The sequence below is a fragment of the Phocoena sinus genome, chromosome 16, assembly GCF_008692025.1.
Source record: "Phocoena sinus isolate mPhoSin1 chromosome 16, mPhoSin1.pri, whole genome shotgun sequence".
In the NCBI taxonomy this organism is placed as follows: Eukaryota; Metazoa; Chordata; class Mammalia; order Artiodactyla; family Phocoenidae; genus Phocoena; species Phocoena sinus.
In genome coordinates this window covers 20,695,401-20,718,993 of record NC_045778.1, presented here as the reverse complement: position 1 = coordinate 20,718,993, position 23,593 = coordinate 20,695,401, and the positions used below count along the sequence as shown (strand labels likewise).

General features: G+C 37.6%; 1 protein-coding gene across 9 annotated transcripts in view; it reads left to right on the top strand.

Moving 5' to 3' along the window:
• Nucleotides 1-23,593, top strand: part of HERC4 (HECT and RLD domain containing E3 ubiquitin protein ligase 4) — a 134,160-nt gene that overhangs the window by 55,009 nt on the left and 55,558 nt on the right. For 8 of the 9 annotated variants that reach the window (XR_004346176.1, XM_032608095.1, XM_032608091.1 and 5 more), the window contains 2 exons: nt 5,346-5,506; nt 23,343-23,419. Coding sequence is in view for 7 of the 9 variants with exons in the window: in XM_032608095.1 (XP_032463986.1) it covers nt 5,346-5,506; nt 23,343-23,419 (238 nt within the window). In the remaining 2 variants the exon portion in view is untranslated. The remainder of the gene's footprint in view (nt 1-5,345; nt 5,507-23,342; nt 23,420-23,593) is intronic. The other variant, XR_004346177.1, reaches the window with a different exon arrangement.

The window sequence follows — 23,593 nt, the reverse complement described above, 5'->3', positions numbered from 1 at the left end:
TTCATTGCGGTGCATGGGCTTCTCATTGCAGTGGCTTCTCTTGTTGAAGAGCACGGGCTCTAGGTGTGTGGGCTTCAATAGTTGTGGCACACGGGCTCAGTAGTTGTGGCTCGTGGGCTTAATTGCTCTGCGGCATGTGGGATCTTCCAGGAACAGGGCTTGAACCCGTGTCCCCTGTATTGGCAGGCAGATTCTTAACCACTGCACCACCAGGGAAGTCCTTTTAGTCAGTTTAATTCCCTCTACCCATTTGGAAATATGGGAACTCTTTTTTAGTTGTTACTCTAGAAATAACAACATTAATCTTTAAGTTATATTAATACTTTCCCCCTTTTCTGGAAGTTGTAAGACCTCCACTTACCTTCCCAACTTTTCATTCTCTATATTTATTTATTTTCTTTTTTAGGCCACGCCGTGCAGCATGTGGGATCTTAGTTCCCTGACCAGGGATCGAACCCATGCCCCCTGCATTGGGAGTGCAGAATCTTAACAACTGGACCACCAGGGAATTCCCATTCATTCTCTATATATTTTTAAACCCCAGAAGAATATTGCTTCATATAGTCAGTGTACATTTAGAAATGGCTCTACACACATTTACTACCATTTTTTTTCTCTTTAGTTTTTACAATTAGTTTCATTTTCCTTTTATCAGCCACCCTTTGGAATTTTCTTTAAGTAGATTTGCAGGTGGCAGACTCTTGTGTGTATCTAAAAATGTCTGTATTGCACCTTCGTTCATGAATGATGTTGTTGGTTATAGAATTCTAGCTTGGCATTTGCTTGCAGCACTTAAGATAATGTTCTACTGTCTTTCGGCTTCAGTTTTTCTGAGAAGTCGGCTGCTGGTATGTTGCTCCTTTGAAGGTAATTTGTCTCTTTTCTCTCTCTCTTCAGTTTTGCTTTCATTTGTCAAGGTATGGATTTCCTCATTTTCTTACTGGACTTCTTGAATCTGTGGAATAATCTCTCTTTAGATACAACTTTTCCTTTCCTCATAGGACTCTGATTGGATGTGTATTAAATCGTCTCACTCCACCTTGTAGTCTTACTTTCCACATTTTTGTCCCTCTTTGCTGCCTTCTTGATTACTTTTATGATTTATATTTCAGTTCATTAATTCTCATACTATATTTTTTGTTAAACCTGTATTCTTGATTTTGGTTATTGTGATTTTTCAGTTCTGGTGTTTCATACTGGTTCTTCTTAAAAATCTGAAACAAATTTTTTCTTTAATCTTTCCAGCTGTCTGTCAGTTTTCAACCTTGGCCTTTATTTCTTGGACATTAAACAAGTATTAAACATAATTATTCTAGATTCTTGTGTTTGAAAATTCTGATATCTGAAATCTTTAGGGATCTATTTCTATTGTTTATTCTTTCTGCTAGGTTTTGTTCATGGTACCCTGTTTCTTTGCCCAGTTTTGTGTGTTTGACCATGTATTTGAAAAATTATTTATGGGGATGATTTGACAAAGCCTTCCTTTCCTTTTTTCATATATGAATCAGGATAAAAGGTAAATAAAAGCTCAACATATAAGTGAGCAGAAATGCTTGCTCTCTTAATCTTGTTTATTAGACTGTTGAAGTTATACATGAATATATATTCACTAAAGTGTAGAGAGTTCAAATTTCCTTGTTTATCTACTTCATGAGTAATTCATTAAAAGATTATAAATATTTTTAGGTAATTTTTTTCCAATGAAATATTTAATCAGTCCCTTGTGAGATATCACAGATTGTTTAATGTTACCCAGTTTTGTAATTCTTAACAGAAAAAATGTGCGTGATTTTAATAGTTATTCTTAGCTCTGTAAACTTAGTTCTTTCCAGTAATTTTATTTATTTAATTATTGGACTGGGGGTGGAATTTGTTATATATTAATTGAGATGTAAAAAATTATCTACAGAGGGAATGTCGGTTGGTATCATGACCAGTTTGATTTCCAGATAGTTGGTACTGTAAGAACTATGTATTATTTCCTTATTAAATAATTGTCCAAAACTTCCTGAAGGAAGCAGGCAAGGGACACCAGAAATGTGAACTCATCAAAGAGATAATCCAAACGGAAAATATTCAAATTCCAGTAGTATAGCATCATATTGTTTTTGAGCTATTATATCAAATATAGGACTTGAGATAGTTATGTTTGTTCAGTGGCTCTCAACTCTTGACTTCATGCTGTAATCCTTCGGAGAGTTTTTAGTAATATGTGTTGTTGCCTAGGCTCACTCCTAGGCAACTCCAAAATGCAGCCAGGGTTAAGAACCACCGCTTCAGTAGACCAGTTTGAAGAGGAATTTAACAAACTAGTATTGAGCAGTTGTTTTTAAACTGTTGATGTGTTCCTTTGAAATGTCACAGTGGCTGCTTCCTGAAGGAGGCAGACTGGGCAATGTTAAACCCTTCTTTAGCCAGAACAGTTTGTCTGTTTTATATGCTAGGATTCCATTTAATGTTTATTTTGTTAAGAGTATTCTTGATTTAGAATTTTTTTATTAACCTTGGCTCATCTGGCTCTGAAATAAGATGGTTGTTAGATTCTACTTAGTTTTCCAGTAACGTGACAGACTAGATAACTTGAAAACCCTTTTGAATCAAAACACCTTTTAGGGCTTCCGTGGTGACGCAGTGGTTGAGAGTCCGCCTGCCAATGCAGGGGATGCGGGTTCGTGCCCCAGTCTGGGAGGATCCTGCATACCGCAGAGCGGCTGGGCCCATGGGCCATGGCCACTGAGCCTGCGCGTCTGGAGCCTGTGCTCTGCAGCGGGAGAGGCCACAACAGTGAGAGGCCCGCATACTGCAAAAAACAAACAAACAAAAAACCCAAAACACCTTTTAAATACTATAGATTAGTTTGCCAGCGAGTAAAGGGAATTCCGCAGGGCAAAAACAAGGAAATCTGAAAACCATACCTTTTAGTTTGAACCGACTCTGGAGCTGCTCTGAAAAAATTTGCCAATCTAGGTAATGTATTAATTAGCTTATTTTGCTAAACAAATCACCCCAAAACTTAGTGGTTTATTAATACAATGACCTATTTAGCTAATATCTCTGTGGTTCAGTGATTTGGACTGGGCTTAGCTGGGCAGTTCTTTTTTTTTTTTTTTTTTTTTTGGCTGCGTTGGGCCTTTGTTGCTGAGCGTGGGCTTTCTCGAATTGTGGCAAGTGGGGACTACTCTTTGTTGCGGTGCGTGAGCTTCTCGTTGTGGTGGCTTCTCTTGTTGTAGAGCACAGGCTCTTGGAGTGCAGGCTTCAGTAGTTGTGGCATGTGGGCTCAGTAGTTGTGGCTCATGGGCTCAGTAGTTGTGGCTCGTGGGCTTAGTTGCTCTGCAGTGTGTGGATCTTCCCGGACCAGGGATCGAACCCGTGTCTTCTGCATTGGCAGGCAGATTTCTTAACCACTGCGCCACCAGAGAAGTCCCTGGGCAATTCTCATCTTAGCTGAACTCAGTTAATCAGCCGATGATCTGGGTAGGGACTGGGTAGTCTGTGGGGACCTTAGCTGGGTCAGCTTGTCTCTGCTTCAGATTATATATCATCCTTCAAATGCTAACCTTGGGTTATTCTCATGATGGTAGAGCAGAGTTCCAAAAGAGAGAGGGAAGGAGTGCAAAGCCACTGGTGAGGCATAGGCTCAGATCTGATGCGCTGTCGTTTCTGCTGCATTCTGTTCAAAGCAAGCCACAGGTCAGAGACCAGTTTTAAGACATGGAGAAGTAGATTCACCATCTTGGTGGGAACACCTGCAGAAGTCATATTGTAAGGATAATGGGTACAGGGAAAAGAATAACGGGTCCTTTTTTTTTCTTTTTTTTTTTTTTTTTTTTGGGGTACACGGACCTCTCACTGTTGTGACCTCTCCCATTGCGGAGCACAGGCTCCAGACGTGCAGGCTTAGCGGCCATGGCTCACGGGCCTAGCCGCTCTGCGGTATGTGGGATCTTCCCGGACCAGGGCACGAACCCGTGTCCCCTGCATCGGCAGGCGGACTCTCAGCCACTGTGCCACCAGGGAAGCCCCTTGGGTCCTTTTCATAAACAGTATACCACAGATGGCAAAGGAGTTTGGAAAAGAAGATGAGACCTAAGAACTGGTAGAGGCAGTATGAGGCCTGTGAAACCATCTCCTCCCAGTAAAGCTGCCTCATGGGAAGAGTTCACAATGCAATATTCTCTTGCTAGTTTAAGGAGACTTTTCTGGCCTTGGCCTATTTTCTGGTTTGGATCTCCCCTCAGAATTTGTAACCACAGGACTGCCCTAAAGTAGGTTTGGGGCTTGTCAGAGTAGTCCTGGGTTGGTGTATATGTATTATATTTCACAATATATTAAGGGTTTTAAATGAAGTAACTGGCTGGCTGTTTTGAAAAAAAGAACTAGAAATGCTATAAAACATAGTCATTAAAAGTTTAAATTCAGTGGATAGTTGAAACAGCAGGTTGGACGCACTGCTAAAGAGAAAAATAATGACTTGAAAGATAGATCCAAGGAAATTACTCACAAGGGGTATGGATATTAAAGAGAAGTTAAAAGACTTGTTGGGTATGTTGGGAAGATAAAACGTTTGTCTAATATTATCAAGAAGAGAATTGAATAAATGGGAGAGAGACAGTATTTGCAGAAATAACACTTAAGAATTTGTCAGACTTGATTGAAACCATAAAACCTGAGATTGAGGAACACAAGGTCTGAGCTGGATAATCACCTTTAACCCATTCCTAAACATACAGTAGTGAAGCATCAGAAGGAGTTGGATAGTGGGTTTTCTTTAGCTTCAGTTCCGTAATTTCTTAGGTTTGCTTCTACTCTGCAATCTCTAGAGGAGTCTGAGTGTATATACATAAGGATAAATTTCTTTTGAAGAAAGGAAACATTGTTTTATCATGCAGTTTTATATATACCAATCTTCTGCCCAGTTCTTATCTTAAAACTTTTGAGTGATGCCCAGATGGTGGGCCTTCATAGACCACAGAGCTCTAAGCTAGAACCTGACAGAGAGGGAAGGAGGCTGGGGAGCTTTCTTGGACAGCATAGTTAGATGCTGCCTCTAGTGCTAAATCATATATTGTAAGGGATTCCAGTATATAGCTGGGCCTTTTAAAATTTGGACATTTGTGGGAATTTTCTGGAATATGCTTTATACAGCCTGCCTGTGTGGTACAGAATTCATTCAGTATAGAGTAAGGCTATTAAATATTTTGTACAGAAACTTTTAAAACTATAATGGTTTTATTAACTTATTTTTGAAGACAAAAATTATATCAGTAATATTTGCTATGCTTTTCTGAATGTAAATTGTTTGAAAGGTAACATTAAGTCTGAGGTTTTCTATCATTTTACTCTAGGCAGCACACTTCTGCTTTTGTTCCTTCATCAGGACGAATTTATTCTTTTGGACTTGGTGGTAATGGACAGCTAGGAACTGGTTCAACAAGCAACAGAAAAAGTCCTTTCACTGTGAAAGGAAACTGGTTCTCTTATAATGGACAATGTCCACCAGATTTTGGTAAGTTCTTTTACATTAAAGCTTTGCTGCACACACTAAAATTATTGTTAAAATGTTGCTCTTAAAAGATGAACTTTTCTATGTTTTAAATGAAAGAATCGCGAGATACATTGTTTAGTGAAAACAGCAAGATACAGAATACTGTATATGGTTGCTTAGTTTGTTTATATATATGCATAAGGAAACCCAGGATAAATAAAATAATGAAAGTAGGTTGGGCATATGGGAACTGAATGGTGACTAGATACCAGTGGGAGGGAAGTGTTTTTTTTTTTATTTTTGATTATGGTAAAATACACATAATACAAAGTTTATGAACTTAACTATTTTTAAGTGCACAGTCAGTAGTGTTAAGTACATTCACATTGTTGTATAACTACCTCCAGAGCGTTTTTGTCTTGCAAAACTGAAACTCTGTGTTCATGAAACAACAATTCTCCATTCACTCTTCCCACTAGCTGGCAACCATTCTGCATTCTGTCTCTGTGAATTTGACTTAGCTCTAAATATCTCATAAGTGGAATCATACAGTATTTTTTTGTGTGTGATTGGCTTGTTTTATAAACTTAGCATAATGTCCTTAAGGTTCATCCATGTTACAGCATGTGTATAGACCACATTTTGTTTATCTGTGAGTTGCTGATGGACGTTTGGATTGTTTCCACCTTTTGACTACTGTGAATAATGCTGCTATAAACATGGGTGTATAAATATCTCTTCAAGACTCTGCTTTCAATTCTTTGGGGTATATACGAGACTTTAAAATTATATAACATTTTCTATTTATCTGAAATTTGAACATATGAATATATTACCTGTTCGAAATATTAAAATTTGCTTTTATATCCCTACTGCTTTAGCCAAATCTATATTTTTGTTTTCTGTTACTCTTTTAATAGATCTGGTTATCTTTTCAATGATCCTAACTTACTACTTAAAGAATTTGAAATGTTCAGATGCTGTTTTCTCATTCACTTCTTTGACATGCTGCAACCAAAATGCACTTTTAAAAATATTTCCTTTACCATCCTAAACTACACCTCAGAATTGTTTTTTCATTTATTTTATCTATGTTTGATTGTCTTTGGGATTTTTCTCTGAGTTGTGGGACTTGAGTCAAGACTAATCTGTGATGAACCTACTATGAAGGTTGACATTTGAAAAGGTCCATCACTTTTTATTATGAATTACCTTTGAAGATACTTTTTTTTTCGTAGCTAAAAGGATATCTCTGTTATACTTTTATTTAACAAACGTCAGGATATGATACTATTTTTTTCTTGTTTTTGTTTGATTTTGTGTTAGAATATGGCTTCGCTTTCTTCCAGTCACTCTTAGGTTTGGAACCTGCATTTATTTTAGTAGTATTGTTCTTTTTCTTATGTCCTTAGGAGCATGTTGGTGTTTCATCATATCAGTTTCTTCCACAAAGCACCATTAATAACCTAACAAAGAGATTTGTAATTTAAAGCAGCATGGATATTGTAAGGAATCATGTATTTCTGTTATACAGTTTAGTCACTTAGAGATGCATTTTGTTGCCTTTGAAACTGCATACCTTAAGATTATTTGCATTAAAGTGGGAAAGGAAATGGAGTTATAAAAGCAGTCATTTTTGCTACAATTTAGTTTCATTAAAAAATTGTTTATTCACAGTAGCCAAAAGGCATAAACAACTCATGTCCATCAACAGATGAATGGATAGAAAAGTATGGTATATACATGTAATTGAATATTAGCCATATAGAGGAATGAAATTTTGGTACATGCCACAGCATGGAAGAACCTTGAAAACGTGCTAAGTGAAAGAAGCCTGACACAAAAGGATAAATATTGTATGACTCCTCTTGTATGAGGTACCTAGAACAAATTTATAGAGACAGAGAGAACACTGGTTTCCAGGGTCTGGAGGGAGGGGAGAATGAGGAGTTGTTTAATGGGTACAGATTTTCTGTTTGGGATGATAAAATGTACTGGAGGTGAATAATGGTGTTAGTTGCACAACACTGTGAATTTGCTTGATGCCATGAATTAACACTTTAAAATGGTTAAAACAGTAAATTTTCTGTTGTGTATATCTTACCACTATTTTATATATATAATATATATAATGGCTGATAATTATTTTTTACTATACTAAAGCTGTGTAGGATAGGAACTAATTAAATGTGAATTTAATTTACTCAGCCCCTCTAGAAGTTAAGTCCGTGGCCCCCCACCATAAATCAGTCACATTGTTAGCATAAACTATCTGGTATGGCCTCGAGGCCACAGGTAAAAACAGACACTCTTTTTTTTCACACACACACACACACACACACACACACACACACACACACACACTGTATTTTATTTTTACAAGAGATAAATAAACTGATACCAAGCATTGTAAATGGATGACCACAACAAAAGCAACAATGATTGCAATTACCAAACACGAAACACACTCATACTATGTCATAATATTGACATTCAGTCCAGTAATCCTCCACTGTATCAGGTCCTTTACTTTGTAGTGAAAATTGATTTGTATATTTTTTGCCTCTGAGCCCTTGTGGGATTTATTTTATTTTATTTTTTAAAATTATTGTTTTTATTCAAACAGAAAGTCACAAAAATTATAATCATCCTCATCAGTTCACTCAGTCCCATGTAATTAATTTTTTTTTTCATCTTGATCTTTTGTTAACACTTTTATGAATTCATCAGTTTTCCGTTAGAGTTGTGAAAATGCTTATTCATTCAGTTCATCAGTATGGTCAGTTACCAGAAACCTGTACTTGTCAAGAGTCTTTTCCATGAATTCCTTGAAGATGAAGCCCTTTTATAGGAACATTTTTGCAAAAGCATCAGAGTACACCCAGAACTGTCTGTAAATGACAAAAGACTTAAAAATGACCACGGTTAAAGATTTGATGAAAGTTCATAATAATGCAATTGACAAGGAAATTTAGTTATTTCTGAGATACACATTTTAAAGTAATAACTAGAATTATGACTTATAACATTATACCAGAACATATAAGATTTTTAGACATTTCATGTAATGTCTGAAACATTTATATTAACATATTTCCATACAAATAACCCAAAGAAAGTTTAGTATTAGTTGTTTTTTTTGTTTGTTTGTTTGCTTTTTTATACTGCAGGTTCTTACTAGTCATCAATTGTATACACATCAGTGTATACATGTCATTCCCAATCGCCCAGTTCAGCACGCCACCATCCACATCCCACTGCAGTTTTCCCCCCTTGGTGTCCATACGTTTGTTCTCTACATCTGTGTCTCAACTTCTGCCCTGCAAACTGGTTCATCTGTACCATTTTTCTAGGTTCCACATACATGCGTTAATATACGATATTTATTTTTCTCTTTCTGACTTACTTCACTCTGTATGACAGTCTCTAGGTCCATCCAGGTCTCAATGACTTAATTTCTTAATGACTCAATTTCGTTCCTTTTTATGGCTGAGTAATATTCCATTGTATATATGTACCACAACTTCTTTATCCATTCATCTGTCAATGGGCATTTAGGTTGCTTCCATGACCTGGCTATTGTAAATAGTGCTGCAATGAACATTTGGGTGCATGTGTCTTTTTGAATTATGGTTTTCTCTGGATATATGCCCAGTAGTGGGCATTTTTAGTTTTTTAAGGAACCTCCATACTGTTCTCCATAGTGGCTATATCAATTTACATTCCCACCAACAGTGCAAGAGGGTTCCCTTTTCTCCACACCCTCTCCAGCATTTGTTGTTTGTAGATTTTCTGATGATGGCCATTCTAACTGGTGTGAAGTGATACCTCATTGTAGTTTTGATTTGCATTTCTCGTAATAATTAGTGATGTTGAGCAGCTTTTCATGTGCTTCTTGGCCATCTGTAGGTCTTCTTTGGAGAAATGTCTATTTAGGTCTTCTGCCCATTTTTGGATTGGGTTGTTTGTTTCTTTAATATTGAGCTGCATGAGCTGTTTATATATTTTGGGGATTAGTCCTTTGTCCATTGATTCGTTTGCAAATATTTTCTCCCATTCTGAGGGCTGTCTTTTCGTCTTGTTTATGGTTTCCTTTGCTGTGCAAAAGCTTTGAAGTTTCATTAGGTCCCATTTGTTTATTTTTGTTTTTATTTCCGTTACTCTAGGAGGTGGATCAAAAAAGATCTTGCTGTGGTTTATGTCAAAGAGTGTTCTTTCTATGTTTTCTTCCAAGAGTTTTATAGTGTCCGGTCTTACATTTAGGTCTCTAATCCATTTTGAGTTTATTTTTGCGTATGGTGTTAGGGAATGTTCTAATTTCATTCTTTTACATGTAGCTGTCCAGTTTTCCCAGCACCACTTATTGAAGAGACTGTCTTTTCTCCATTGTATATCTTTGCCTTCTTTGTCATAGATTAGTTGACCATAGGTGCGTGGGTTTATCTCTGGGCTTTCTATCTTGTTCCATTGATCTATGTTTCTGTTTTTGTGCCAGTACCATATTGTCTTGATTACTGTAGCTTTGTAGTATAATCTGAAGTCAGGGAGTCTGATTCCTCCAGCTCTGTTTTTTTCCCTCAAGACTGCTTTGGCTATTCGGGGTCTATAAAAAGACACTCTTAACAGGATATTCCCAAGACTTTGAGACTCTCTCCTTGGAGCTAGGCAAAGGGCAAACCTTTCTTTTTTTTTTTTTTTTTTTTTTTTTTTTTTTTTGTGGTATGCGGGCCTCTCACTGTTGTGGCCTCTCCCATTGCGGAGCACAGGCTCCGGACGCGCAGGCTCAGCCACCATGGCTCATGGGCCCAGCCGCTCCGTGGCATGTGGGATCCTCCTGGACCGGGGCACGAACCCGTGTCCCCTGCATCGGCAGGTGGACTCTCAACCACTGCGCCACCAGGGAAGCCCCAAACCTTTCTTTAGAATGTGTATAGTATTAGTGTATAGGGCAACTGTATTAGTTTGCTAGGGCTGCTATAATAAAATATCACAAACTCAGTTCTTGAACAATACAAATTTATTGACTCAGTTGTGAAGGCTAGAAGTCCAAGATCAAGGTGTTGGCAGTGTTGCTTCCTTCTGAGGGCTATAAGAGAGAATCTGTTCCATATGTCTCCTAGCTTTTGGTGGTTTGCTGGCAATCTTTGGTATTTCTTGGCTAGTAGATCTCTGCCTTCATCCTGCCATGGCATTGTCTCTATGTGCCTATCTGTGTCCACATTTCGCCCTTTTATAAGGACACCAATCATTTTGTATTACTGGTCCACCCTACTCAAATATGACTTCAACTTATGTAATTACATCTGCAGTGACCCTATTTCTGAAGAAGGTCACTTTCTCAGGGTACTAGGGATTAGGACTTCAACATACGAATTTTGGGGGAGCACAATTCATCACATGACAAGGTCCCAGACCTGACAAGTTTTAATCTTCTACTGCGCCAGAGACATCATAAGCATTGGCTCCATAAGTACAACCAACTTTATTCTTTAAGATGACTTGTCATATCTAATTCAGTAGCCGTCGTTCTTAATACGACATTTCAGGTAAGTTCTTGGTTACATAATTGATTTGCTCAATCAGTTATGAAAGAAGTACAAACTAGTGGGAAGGGGAACATATTCTTACTGAATCCATGCAGATAGCAACATTACTGTTAAAAGAACAGAAACCTATTAAATTTGAATTATTATTGAATTCTGGGGATCAGTAAGAATCAGATAAAATGTTTTTAATTGACATAACATTATATTTGTTTCATGTATATAGCATAACAATTTGATATTTGTATATATTGCAAATGATCACCACAATAAGTCTAGTTAACATCTGTCATCATTGTTAAAAATTTTTTTTCTTGTTATGAAACTAAGATTTACTCTCAGCAACTTTCTAATTTGCAGTACAGTATTATTAACTGTAGTCACCATACTGAACATTTCAGTCCCATGATTTAGTTTATTTTATAACTGGAATTTTGTGCCTTTTGACCTCCTTTATCCATTTTGCCTGGCCCCCATCCCCAGGCACCTCTGGCAACCACTAATCTGTTCTCCGTATCTATGAGCTTGGTTTCAGTTTGTTGTTGTTGTTTGTTTTTTAGATTCCACATGTAAGTGAGATCATACAGTATTTGTCTTTCTCTTTCTGACTTATTTCACTTAGCATAATGCCCTCTAGGAATCATGTGTGTTGTCACAAATGGCAAGATTTCCGTCTTTTTTATGGCTAAATAATATTCCATTGTATGTATATTTGTATGTATGTGTATATATGCATGTGTGTATGTATACACTTACACACACTTACACACACACACACACACACACACACACACACACCATGTTTTCTTTATCCATTCATCCATCAGCGGAAACTTAAGTTGCTTCCATACCTTGGCTATTGTAAATAATGCTAAAATGAACATGGTGGTGCATACATCTTTTCAAATTAGTGTTTTTGTTTTACCCAGAAGTGGAATTGCTGGATCATATGGTAGTTCTGTTTCTAATTTTTTGAAGAACCCCCATACTCTTTCCATAGTGGCTGCACCAATTTATACTCCCACTAACAGTGCAAGAGGGTTCTCTTTTCTCCACATCTTCACCAACACTTGTTATTTCTTGTCTTTTTGTTAATAACCAGTCTAACAACTGTGAGTTGATATCTCATTGTGATTTGCATTTCCCTGATGATTAATGATGTTGAGCATCTTTTAACGTGCCTGTAGGCCATCTGTATGTCTTCTTTGGAAAAATGTCTATTCAGCTCTTCTGCCTATTTTTTTAAAGCAGGCTGTTTGTTTTTTGATGTTGAGTTATATGAGCTGTTTATATATTTTGGATATTAACCCCTTATCAGTCATATCATTTGCAGATATTTTCTGCCAATCAGTAGGTTGTCTTTTTGTTTTGTCAGTGATTTCCTTTGCTGTGCAAAAGCTTTTAAGTCTAATTAGGTCCCATTTGTTTATTTTTGCTTTTGTTACCTTTGCCTTAGGAGACAGACCCAAAAAACTGTTGCTACGATTTATGTCAAAGAGTGATCTGCCTGTTTTCCTCTAGGAGTTTTATGGTTTTAGGTCTTACATTTTGGTCTTTAATCCATGTTGATGGTTTCCTTTGCTGTGCAAGAAGCTTTTTAGTGTGATGTAGTCCTACTTGTTTATTTTTGCTTTTGATACTTTTACTTTGGGTGCTAAATCCAAAAAATCATCCTCAAGACTGATGTCAGGGAGCTTACTGCCTATGTTTTCTTCTAGGAGTTTTATGATTTAGGTCATATATTCAAGTCTTTAGTCCATTTTGAGTTAGTTTTTTTTTAATAAATTTATTTTTATTATCATTTTTGGCTGCATCAGGTCTTCGTTGCTGTGTGCGGGCTTTCTCTAGTTGTGGCAAGCGGGGCTACTCTTTGTTGTGGCAAGCGGGCTTCTCATTGCAGTGGCTTCTCTTGTTGCGGAGCACGGGCTGTAGGTGCGCGGGCTTCAGTAGTTGTGGCTTGCAGGCTCTAGAGTGCAGGCTCAGTAGTTGTGGCACACGGGCTTAGTTGCTCCGCAGCATGTGGGATCTTCCTGGACCAGGGCTTGATCCCGTGTCCCCTGCATTGGCAGGCATATTCTTTACCACTGTACTACCAGGGAAGCTCTTGAGTTGGTTTTTGTGTATGGTGTAAGATAGTGGTCCAATTTCATTCTTTTGCATGTGGCTGTCCAATTTTCCCAGCACTATTCATTGAAAAGACTGTCCTTTTCCCACTGTGTATTCTTAGCTTCTTTGTCTTAAATAAACTGATCATATATGCATTGGTTTATTTCTTGGCTCTGTATTCTATGTCTGTTTTTAATGCTGATACCATACTGTTTTGATTACTGTAGTGTTGTGATATAGTTCAACCCTGCCCTCACTCTTGATTGTCTCTCAAATCTTTGTTAATGTCCAAACAGTCTATATTATTTTAAGTGGCTCTCAGTTGAGAATGTGCCAAGACCTGTCAGTATCCCAAAGGGGAGAATTTCAGCAATACCTAAATTCAAGCTGATTGAGGCCAGACCCTCAGGCAGTAGCTTTTAAGTATGCAAATGTATATCTGTCCTGTGGGACTGCAAGAGAAAGTCATACTGCTGCCAGAACTAGGCAACCTAGAGGTGTCCCTTGGGTGGCAGCTGTGAAAATCAGGGCACCAGCTAAGGGTACAAGCTCCTTTCCAGGAGATACTGGCAAGTTAAAGCAAGGTAGAGGGAGAGCACAAAGATGGCATCCACCAGCTTTTGTCCCCAAAGATCACCTCAGTAGGTTGCTAGAGGTGTAGAAACCTTAGGCCAAAGCTCCAGGACAAGCAGATAGGCCTTTTTCGCAGAAAACTGGGGTATGTTTCTGTTTGTTGTTTGTGCTGTGCACTGGGGGTGGTAGCCAACCAAAAATTGTCTCTCCAGTTGTTACAGTCCCGTGGGACCCAGGATACAAGCCCAGCTGTCCACCAGAACCAGGCAATCAAAGGGCATCAGTTAGGTGGCAACCACAAAAATGGGGACATCAGATGGGAATACGAGGTCCCCTATGGAAGAAATGGATGTTCTGGAGTGCAGCAGAGGGATGTTGCAAAGATAAGGCCCTCCTTCTGAGATCTCTGAGAGGATTACAACAGGCCCTTTGATGTGGGTTTAATTAGAAGCCTGCCACTTAGGCCAAAGCTGTATTAGGTAAACTAATAATCCTCTTCTACAGAAAGATTGGGCACCTCAGTCTGTTGCCTCTTGCTGTGCCCTGGGGTGGTAGTCAGTTAAGAACTCTTTGTCCATTGGTTTTAGTCCTGTGGGACCCTTGAGCATAATCCCCCGCTGGCCCCCAGAGTCAGGTGATCTAGAGGTGTGCCCTGAATGGCAGCTGCAAAAATCAGGGCCTTAGAAGAGGATATAAGTTCCTTTCCGGGAGATACTGGCAAGCTGAAGGGAGAAGAGAAATGTTTTTTAACATTTCGTTTCAGCGTACCAAAGCAGAGTTTACAAAATTGATGTGAATTAGATTACTTTAGAAGAAGGAGAAATGACTCCCTATAAGGGAGATCCAGAAAACAGAAAATTAAAGCAAAGTTAAACATTATGGATCTTGGATTGTCAGTTTCATAAAACTCCTTATCAGCTTAAAAAAATATATGAGAAATCCTAATGTAGTCCACTGGTGTCTTTTGAAAGTTCTCTAAGCCACGTCCCCTCAGAAGCCTGTACCCAAGTATCTATTCTTTGATGTATAAGTGGTTTCAAATAACAGGTACAGTCCTTTTCACAGGGCTCTGAGACTATCCTTCTTTGTTGAAAGTACAAACTCTGGCCTGTAGCTTATAGGAAGGCCTTCAGACAAGCATCAGAATAAAACAAAAACTAGTCAATAGATGAAAGAGGCTTAAAATGACTATGGCTTATTTATTATTGATAATTGTCAAGTGGAAAGATATGACGAGGATTCATAATAATAAATACAGTTGACAAGGAAATTTGGTTGTTTCTGTGACATGGAGAACACATTAGAGGCATGTTTTGGAGATACTGTGGTTTGGTTCCAGAATACCACAATAAAGTGAGTCAGATAAAATTTTTGGTTTCTTGGTGCATGTAAAAGTTATGTTTACACTATTCTGTAGTCTATTAAGTGTGCAGTAGCATTATTTCTTTAAAAAATGTACATATTATATCTTAATTAAAAATACTTTATTACTAAAAAATGCTAACAATCATCTGACAACACAAATCATCAATTACCACAAATCAGCAATTTGTAAAAACCACAATATCTGTGAAGCACAATAAAGCGAGTTATGCCTGTATTCCAAAAAGGTTTTTAAACAAGAATGTTTCTAAAGATGATGATTAAGCCTATTGTCAAAGAAGTCAGTGACTCCTTACATCTGATTTATGAATATGAATGAGTATAACCTTTTACAGTTGAAAAAAATCTTGAGATATAGTATGATAATCCTGAGACCTAATGTACCAGGAATAACACCAAGAATATCAAGTAAAGAGATTCAGTAAGTCAGGGATCAAGTTTAGACATCTATATTTTTATAAAACGCCATTTGAAAATCACTGACCTAGAAGATGATAGATGTGAATAAAATAAAGGTTCAATAATAACTGAAATTGTGGGAACAAAACCTGAAATTAGGACAGACAGCACTGTACCTCCAGAACTCTTATAAATACAGGAAAACTTGACAACTATTTCATAAGAGTTTTGAATAATGTTTCCCTTCATATTTAAACATATGGTAAGCAAGGACATTGGTGAATCTCCATGGACTTCTCATAAAACACTTTTTGAAATATATTAAGTTTTGAAATTTTTATATTATATTACCATATAAATTAGAAATTTTATAGTAATTACATTTTTGAAATATCTTTATTAATTTAGAGAGGTGAAATATTTATATTAATTTTACCATATAAATTTAACCTAGGGAAGGTTAAGTGTCTTCTGATTTGACAACTCTTCCCATGCAACTCTTAGAATAGTAACACATCAAATAAACTTAATTATTTCTAGCATCTCTACTTATATGTTGAAAGGACAAATCATTGTGATTCTCCATAGCCTCTCTGGGAAATCTCAAAGATATTTTCACTAACACATAGAAGGTATCTTGGAAGTTTTATTTTCCTAAGTTTAGGATCTGATTTGGCGAAGTGTGTTAGTTTGCTAGGGCTGCCATAACAAAATACCACAGACTGGGTGGCTTAAACAGCAGAAATTTATTTTCTCACAGTTCCGGAAGCTAGAAGTCTAAGATCACTCTGTCAGCAGGTTTGGTTTCTTCTGAAGCCTTGGCTTGCAGATGGCTACCTTCTTGCTGTGTCCTCATGTGACCTTTTCTCTGTGTGTGTGCGCGCACACACGTTGCTGGTGTCTCTTCCTGTTGTTATACGGACAGCAGGCATATTGGATTAGGGCCCCACCCTAACAGCCTCATTTTACCTTAATAACCTCTCTAAAGGTCCGATCTCCAAATACAGTCATATTCCGAGGTACTGAGGATTACAGCTTCAACATATGAATTTGGGGGCGGGGGTGGACACAATTCAGCCCATAACAGGAAGACAAAGATCAAAAAAGTTGTGAGGGGAGATTGGAACACTTTATTAAAAGATGTAACCTTTGATGCTTGAGAAATAATACTTGGTTACCTGTTTTACTGAAGTGACAATAAAACATTTCAAAATAAATGTAAATGGTAATATGATTGAAAAGAACTTTAGCTTATTCATAAGTGAGGAAGGAGTCTTTGTTCTTTTTTTTCCACTTAAATAATGAAAAACAAAATCAACATCAAGTATAGAAAATTATTCTAGTAAAACACAGAATTTTTGCTCTTGGCAGATTACACAAAAGTAAAAAAATAACATAGGTGAAGGCATGGGAGCACACCCTTCAAAATTGAGTGAACTTTGCTAAGATTTTAACATATTGTATAACTTATTTCAGAATCAAGTATAAACCAAGGAAAATAAAAGTCACTTACCATGTTGTGTCTTCAGTTATGTTCTTCCGTATTGTGGAACCAGCTGATAGTTGCTCAAGGACAGTGGTATTGTGTCATAGGTTTCATGAGGTTAGAATGACTTTCATGTTAGTACTGTTACCTGTGTTAACATGCAGTGCCTTTGTTCTTGTTCACTTTCAGATAAGTCTATGAGTATTTTTTAAATTTCTTAATTTTCAATTCTGATGTGTTATGTATTAGTACTTTTAAGCCCTTTGGGGTCCTGAATAAGTCCTAAGAGTGTAAAGGGATTCAGGGATCATCAAAAAACTACTTTTCCTTGTAAATCAAAGGCACATACATAGTTGTATCTCTGTCAGTATTGCTCCTAAATAGAAGTACACTTTACAGCATTGTAAATAGCTCAAAACATCATTTAGGTAGATAAGTTTCTGAAGAGTGCCCTAATCAAGACTCAGTAAATGGCGGGGGTGGGGAGGGGAGGGTGCATGGGCAGGGGAGCCTATTTCAAAATTTTCTGTTTTTCCTGACAGTGTATTTTGTAGAGAATAAGGAGGTGAACTAGCCCTCCTAGATATGACAACGTATACTATAAAACTGTAACAGTTAAATCAGATTATTCGTATACATATAGACTTTTTTGTGTGTTTTTTAGTTTATTATTTGGCTACTCTGGGTCTTCATTACAGCCTGCGGGCTTTCTCTAGTTGCGGTGAGTGGGGGCTACTCTTTGTTGTGGTGCGCGGGCTTCTCGTTGCGGTGGCTTCTCCTGTTGCAGAGCATGGGCTCTAGGTGCGTGGGTTTCAGTAGTTGTGGCATGTGGGCTCAGTAGTTGTGGCTCGCGGACTGTAGAGTGCAGGCTCAGTAGTTGTGGCACACAGGCTTAGTTGCTCTGTGGCATGTGGGATCTTCCCAGACCAGCAGCCCGTGTCCCCTGCATTGGCAGGGGGATTCTTGATCACTGCACCACCAGAGAGGTCCCTAGACATTTAGATTATTATAGCTTAGTGGAAATCCGTGGGTGGCAGGGGAATCCATGTATTGCCATTGTTGTTGGGTTGGCCAAAAAGTTCGTTCGGTTTCCCGTAAGCTGGCTCTAGTAGCGCTTAGTTGTCTTTTACTTCATTTGAAACAATTTTGTAAGATTGTATTATGACAGCTGTCATATCAGTGTGCGTTAAAAAAAGACATCAAAATTGGTGAATTTTTGTGTAGCCATTTTAATACGGAAGATGGAAGAAAAAAAGTAACTTTTTTGGCATATTATGCTTTATTATTTCAAGAAGGGTAAAAATGCAACTGAAACGCAAAGAAAAGATTTGTGCAGTATATGGAGAAGGTGCTGGGACTGATCGAACGTGTCAAAAGTGGTTTGTGAAGTTTTGTGCTGGAGATTTCTTGCTGGACGATGCTCCACGGTCCAGTAGACCAGTTGAAGTTGATAGCGGTAAAATTGAGACATTAATTGAGAACAGTCAACGTTATACCATGCAGGAGATAGCCAACATACTCAAAATATCCAAATCAAGCATCAAAAATCATTTGCACCAACTTGGTTATGTTAATCGCTTTGGTGTTTGGGTTCCACATAAGTTAAGTGAAAAAAAACCTTGACCGTATTTCTGCATGCAATTCTGTCCTTAAGCATGATGAAAACATTCCATTTTTAAAACAAATTGTGATGGGTGATGAAAAATGGACACTGTACAATAATGTGGAACAGAAGAGATCGTGGGGCAAGCAAAATGAAACCACCACCAACCACACCAAAGGCCGGTCTTCAAAGAAGGGATGTTGTGTATATGGTGGGATTGGAAGGGAGTCCTCTATTATGAGCTCCTTCTGGAAAACCAAACGATTAATTCCAGCAAGTACTGCTCCCAGTTAGACCAACTGAAAGCAGCACTTGACGAAAAGTGTCCAGAATTAGTCAACAGAAAACGCATCTTCTTCCTTCAGGATAATGCACATGTTTCTTTGATGACCAGGCAAAAACTGTTACAGCTTGGCTGGGAAGTTCTGATTCATCCGCCATATTCACCAGACATTGCACCTTCGGATTTCCATTTATTTCGGTCTTTACAAAATTCTTTTAATGGAAAATATTTCAATTCCCTGGAAGACTGTAAATGGCACCTGGAACAGTTCTTTGATCAAAAAGATAAAAGGTTTTGGGAAGACGGAATTATGAAGTTGCCTGAAAAATGGCAGAAGGTAGTGGAACAAAATGGTGAATATGTTGTTAAATAAAGTTCTTGGTGAAAATGAAAAATGTGTTTTATTTTTACTTAGAAACCGAAGGAACTTTTTGGCCAACCCAATATATAGGTTTTGTTCAAACTCCAGTTGATTGGCAGTGGCTCTTGGAGTTATAGGAAGGACTATACGAAGTGCAAGTTATGAGAAGGACTTTGAGAATACTTTCGGGATGGAGGAGAGTGCCAAAGTTTTTTAGTGTAGCGTGTTATAGGTAGAAGAGGTGTAGTGTCTCTTCATAACTTTAAAATAGGGCATCACTAATATGTGGAGAAGGGGAAAGAATTATTCAACACATGAAAATTGGGAGGAAAATGTCAGTTTAGACCCTAACCTAACAGTATAAACTAAAATAAATTATAGATGGATTAAAGTTAAATGTAAAAGAGTTCTTAAGACAAGAAAATAATTCTATAATTTGAGGATGGGAAAAAGCTTTCTCACCATTATGGCAGTGAAAGTCACCATTAAGAAAGAGGGCCAACTTCCCTGGTGGTCCAGTGGCTAAGACTCCACGCTTCCAACACAGGGGGCCAGGGTTCAATCCCTGGTCAGGGAACTAGATCCCACATGCTGCAGCGAAGATCCTGCATGCTGCAACTAAGACCCAATGCAGCCAAATAAATAAATATTTTTTATAAAGAAACCCACTTCCTCTTTAAAAAAAAAAAAGAATGAGATAAATACATTTGATTTAAGGGAAAAAGAAACTTGTGAGTCAAAATTAAATAATTATTTAGAAAAAATGTTTGTAACGAATATAACCTGAGGTTAGTAGCCTGAATGTCCAAAGTGCTCATACATATTGGTGTGAAAAACAGTAAGACACCTAATAAATGAATAAGACAAACATTTAGACATGTAATAGATAAAGGAAGTTAACGGAAATTCCCATTGAGGAAATCCATGTTACTAAGAAATATGTAAATATTATAATCAAATAAATGCAAATTCAAAAAGCCAGATGCTAGTAAATAAATGGAAAAGAACAGCATTAGTCTTTCCTATTACAGGTTAATGAACTATGTGGTAGATAGGGGGAAGCTAATGGTCCAACCACAAGATGAGGAAGTAATATTAGTGTATCATTTTTCAACCCACAATGAATTAATGGTCTAAGCATTGGGCATCAGTGGTTACTAACGTCACAAAAAGGAACCCAACTATACATTATGTGCTTACTGATGGAAGAACAGCCCCTTCCACCACCATGTAATAGTTTTGTCAAAATAATTGACTGATTGGGGCTTCCCTGGTGGCGCAGTGGTTAAGAATCTGCCTGCTAATGCAGGGCACACAGGTTCGAGCCCTGGTCTGGGAGGATCCTACATGCCGCAGAGCAGCTAGGCCCGTGAGCCACAACTACTGAGCCTGTGCGTCTGGAGCCTGTGCTCCTCAGCAAGAGAGGCCGCGATAGTGAGAGGCCTGCACACCGCGATGAAGAGTGGCCCCCGCTTGCCACAACTAGAGAAAAGCCCTTGCACAGAAATGAAGACCCAACACAGCAAAAATTAATTAATTAATAAACTCCTACCCCCAACATCTTCTTAAAAAAAATTGACTAATTAATTAAATCCTCTCTAGATCCAACTACCAATTTACAGGAAATACAGAAGACTGAGAGAAATGTTAGGAGAATCCTTGAGGATATAATCAGCAAAATCCAATCTGTAGGAAGCTGTGTAGGACAAATGACTAGGTTTCACAGACCTTTTTTTACAGTAGTAATTAAAAGGAAATTAAGGAAAATAATTTTTGGTGCCCTACTCACAGCCCCCAGAAACCCATTCATGTACTATAGATTAGTCATCATTTACTTGATGATTATTTAAAGAAGGCAGAATCACCTTTTAGGAACAAACGAATAACATTCTGCTCAATCTTTTGAGGAAGTGCATGACTTCATGTAGACTTGTGAGGATGATGTAGAGAAAAGATTTTAAGTTGAATAATTGGTTTATTTAATATTTTAGATTTACCCTTTTAATCTGTTCTTAAAAATTTTTGGCCGTAGAGCAGTCTTGTTGTGGAAAATTTGGTCATATTGTTCTGATTTCTGAAACTCTTATTATTATCTAAGCTAGATAATTTTTTATATTATATATTCATATTAAATATTTACTGAGTTCTTTTACAAATAAAACATTGTGCTTGGTAGTAGGGAATGATCAAGAAAATTAAGATGTGGTCCCCTCCTTAAGAATTTATAATTCTGTAGTGGTGGTGGTCACAAATAATACAAGGTGAAGAACTAGTCAACTGGGCTTCCCTAGTGGCACAGTGGTTAAGAATCCACCTGCCAATGCAGGGGACACGGGTTCAAGCCCTGGTACGGGAAGATCCCACATGCTGCGGAGTATCTAAACCAGTGCGCCACAACTGCTGAGCCCACGCTCTGTAGAGTCCGCAAGCCACAACTACTAAGCCTGTGTGCCACAACTACTGAAGCCCGTGCACCTAGAGCCTGTGTTCCACTGCAATGAGAAGCCTGCGCACCACAGTGAAGAGTAGCCCCTGCTCCCCGCAACTAGAGAAAGCCCACGCACAGCAACGAAGACCCAACGCAGCCAAAAATAAATAAATTTATATTAAAAAGAAAGAATTAGTCAACTAAAGAGTGGGGGGTCAGCAGTAGGAACACAGAAATGGATTATATTTGGAAATAACTGGCCTTAAGTTACATTGTGGAGCTATGGTGTTTTGGTATGTGATACTTCTAAATACTAGGCTAGTGGTATTTTTGATAATAGATACTCTTTCCATTTTGAGGTACAGGAGAGGAGAAAAAGGAAGAGGCTGTGAATGTCTTTTTAAAAAGGCACTTTACTGAAACGAAATTGAGTTATTTGTAGTGAGGTGGATGGACCTAGAGTCTGTCATACAGAGTGAAGTAAGTCAGAAAGAGAAAAACAAATACCATATGCTAACACATATATATGGAATCTAAAAAAAAAAGGTTCTGAAGAACCTAGGGGCAGGACAAGAATAAAGACACAGATGTAGAGAATGGACTTGAGGACACTGGGAGGGGGAAGGGTAAGCTGGGAAGAAGTGAGAGAGTGGCATTGACATATACACTACCAAATAAATGTAAAATAGATACCTAGTGGGAAGCAGCTGCATCTCAAGGGGCTATCAGCTCCATGCTTTGTGACCTCCTAGAGGGGTGGGATAGGGAAGGGTGGGAGGGAGATGCAAGTGGGAGAGGATATGGGGATGTATGTATACATATAGCTGATTCACTTTGTTATACAGCAGAAACTAACACAACATTGTAAAGCAATTATACGGCAATAAAGATGTTAAAAAAAAAGAAAACTTTTAAGGAAAAATAAACATCACAATAAAATACAAAACTTGAAAAAAGGCGCTTTATTGTTCCTTCTTTACTTCTACTAAATTTGCGTATTAACTTTTTTGTTTTTGGACCTGATTTGGGTGTTACTGATAAATAGTTGTTAACAAAGAGCTATGTGTCTGTCATCTTTCTTTTGTACAGCTATATTGAAAGAGAAAATAATTTTACATTATGAATTTTGCATTACTCAGGAAGATTTAACATATACTTGTTTGTTGTCATTCTTTTTAAAAGTAAATATTCCTTTTTTTTTTTTGGCTGTACCCTGCGAGGCTTATGGGATCTTAGTTGCCCAACCAGGGATTGAACCCAGGCCACAAGCAGTGAAAACGCCAAGTCCTAACCACTGGACCACCAGGGAATTCCCCAAAATGAATATTCTTAATTTTTATTTTCTTCTGAGCTATCTTCTATACCTTTCATTCAAATTTTACACCATCTTCAGTTTAAAATATATTGAGATAATAAAGATCTAGACTAGAAACTGCCATTTTTTGGTGAGCAGGTCAAAAGAAAGACTTGTAAAACTTATCAAATGCTTGTGCTTGTGGGATCATTAACATTTGTCACTTGGTCAGTCTCATCTCCATAGCAGTCAGACCATTCCCAGTCATTTTGTATCATTGAGCCCATGATTGGGAGGTCTCATTAAGTTAGATGATTAAGAGAAAATCCAGTAGCATATTTGATGCTCTGAAAAATACATATAAATCTTGAATGTTTTATATTTTATTTTTATTACAGATTCTGAAGAATATTTCTGTGTAAAAAGAATTTTCTCAGGTGGAGATCAAAGCTTTTCACATTACTCTAATCCCCAGGTAATAGTAATCATATAAATAATTACTAAGCTCAGATAATTTAGAAGTTGTTTTTAAACCCATATTAATGTTCTTTATATGTTATAAAGTAATTGCCTTAATTTTTTTTTCCTCAAGTCTACAAAAATTTTCAGATCCATTTGATAAGTTGGGTTTTTTTTGATAAGTTTTTTT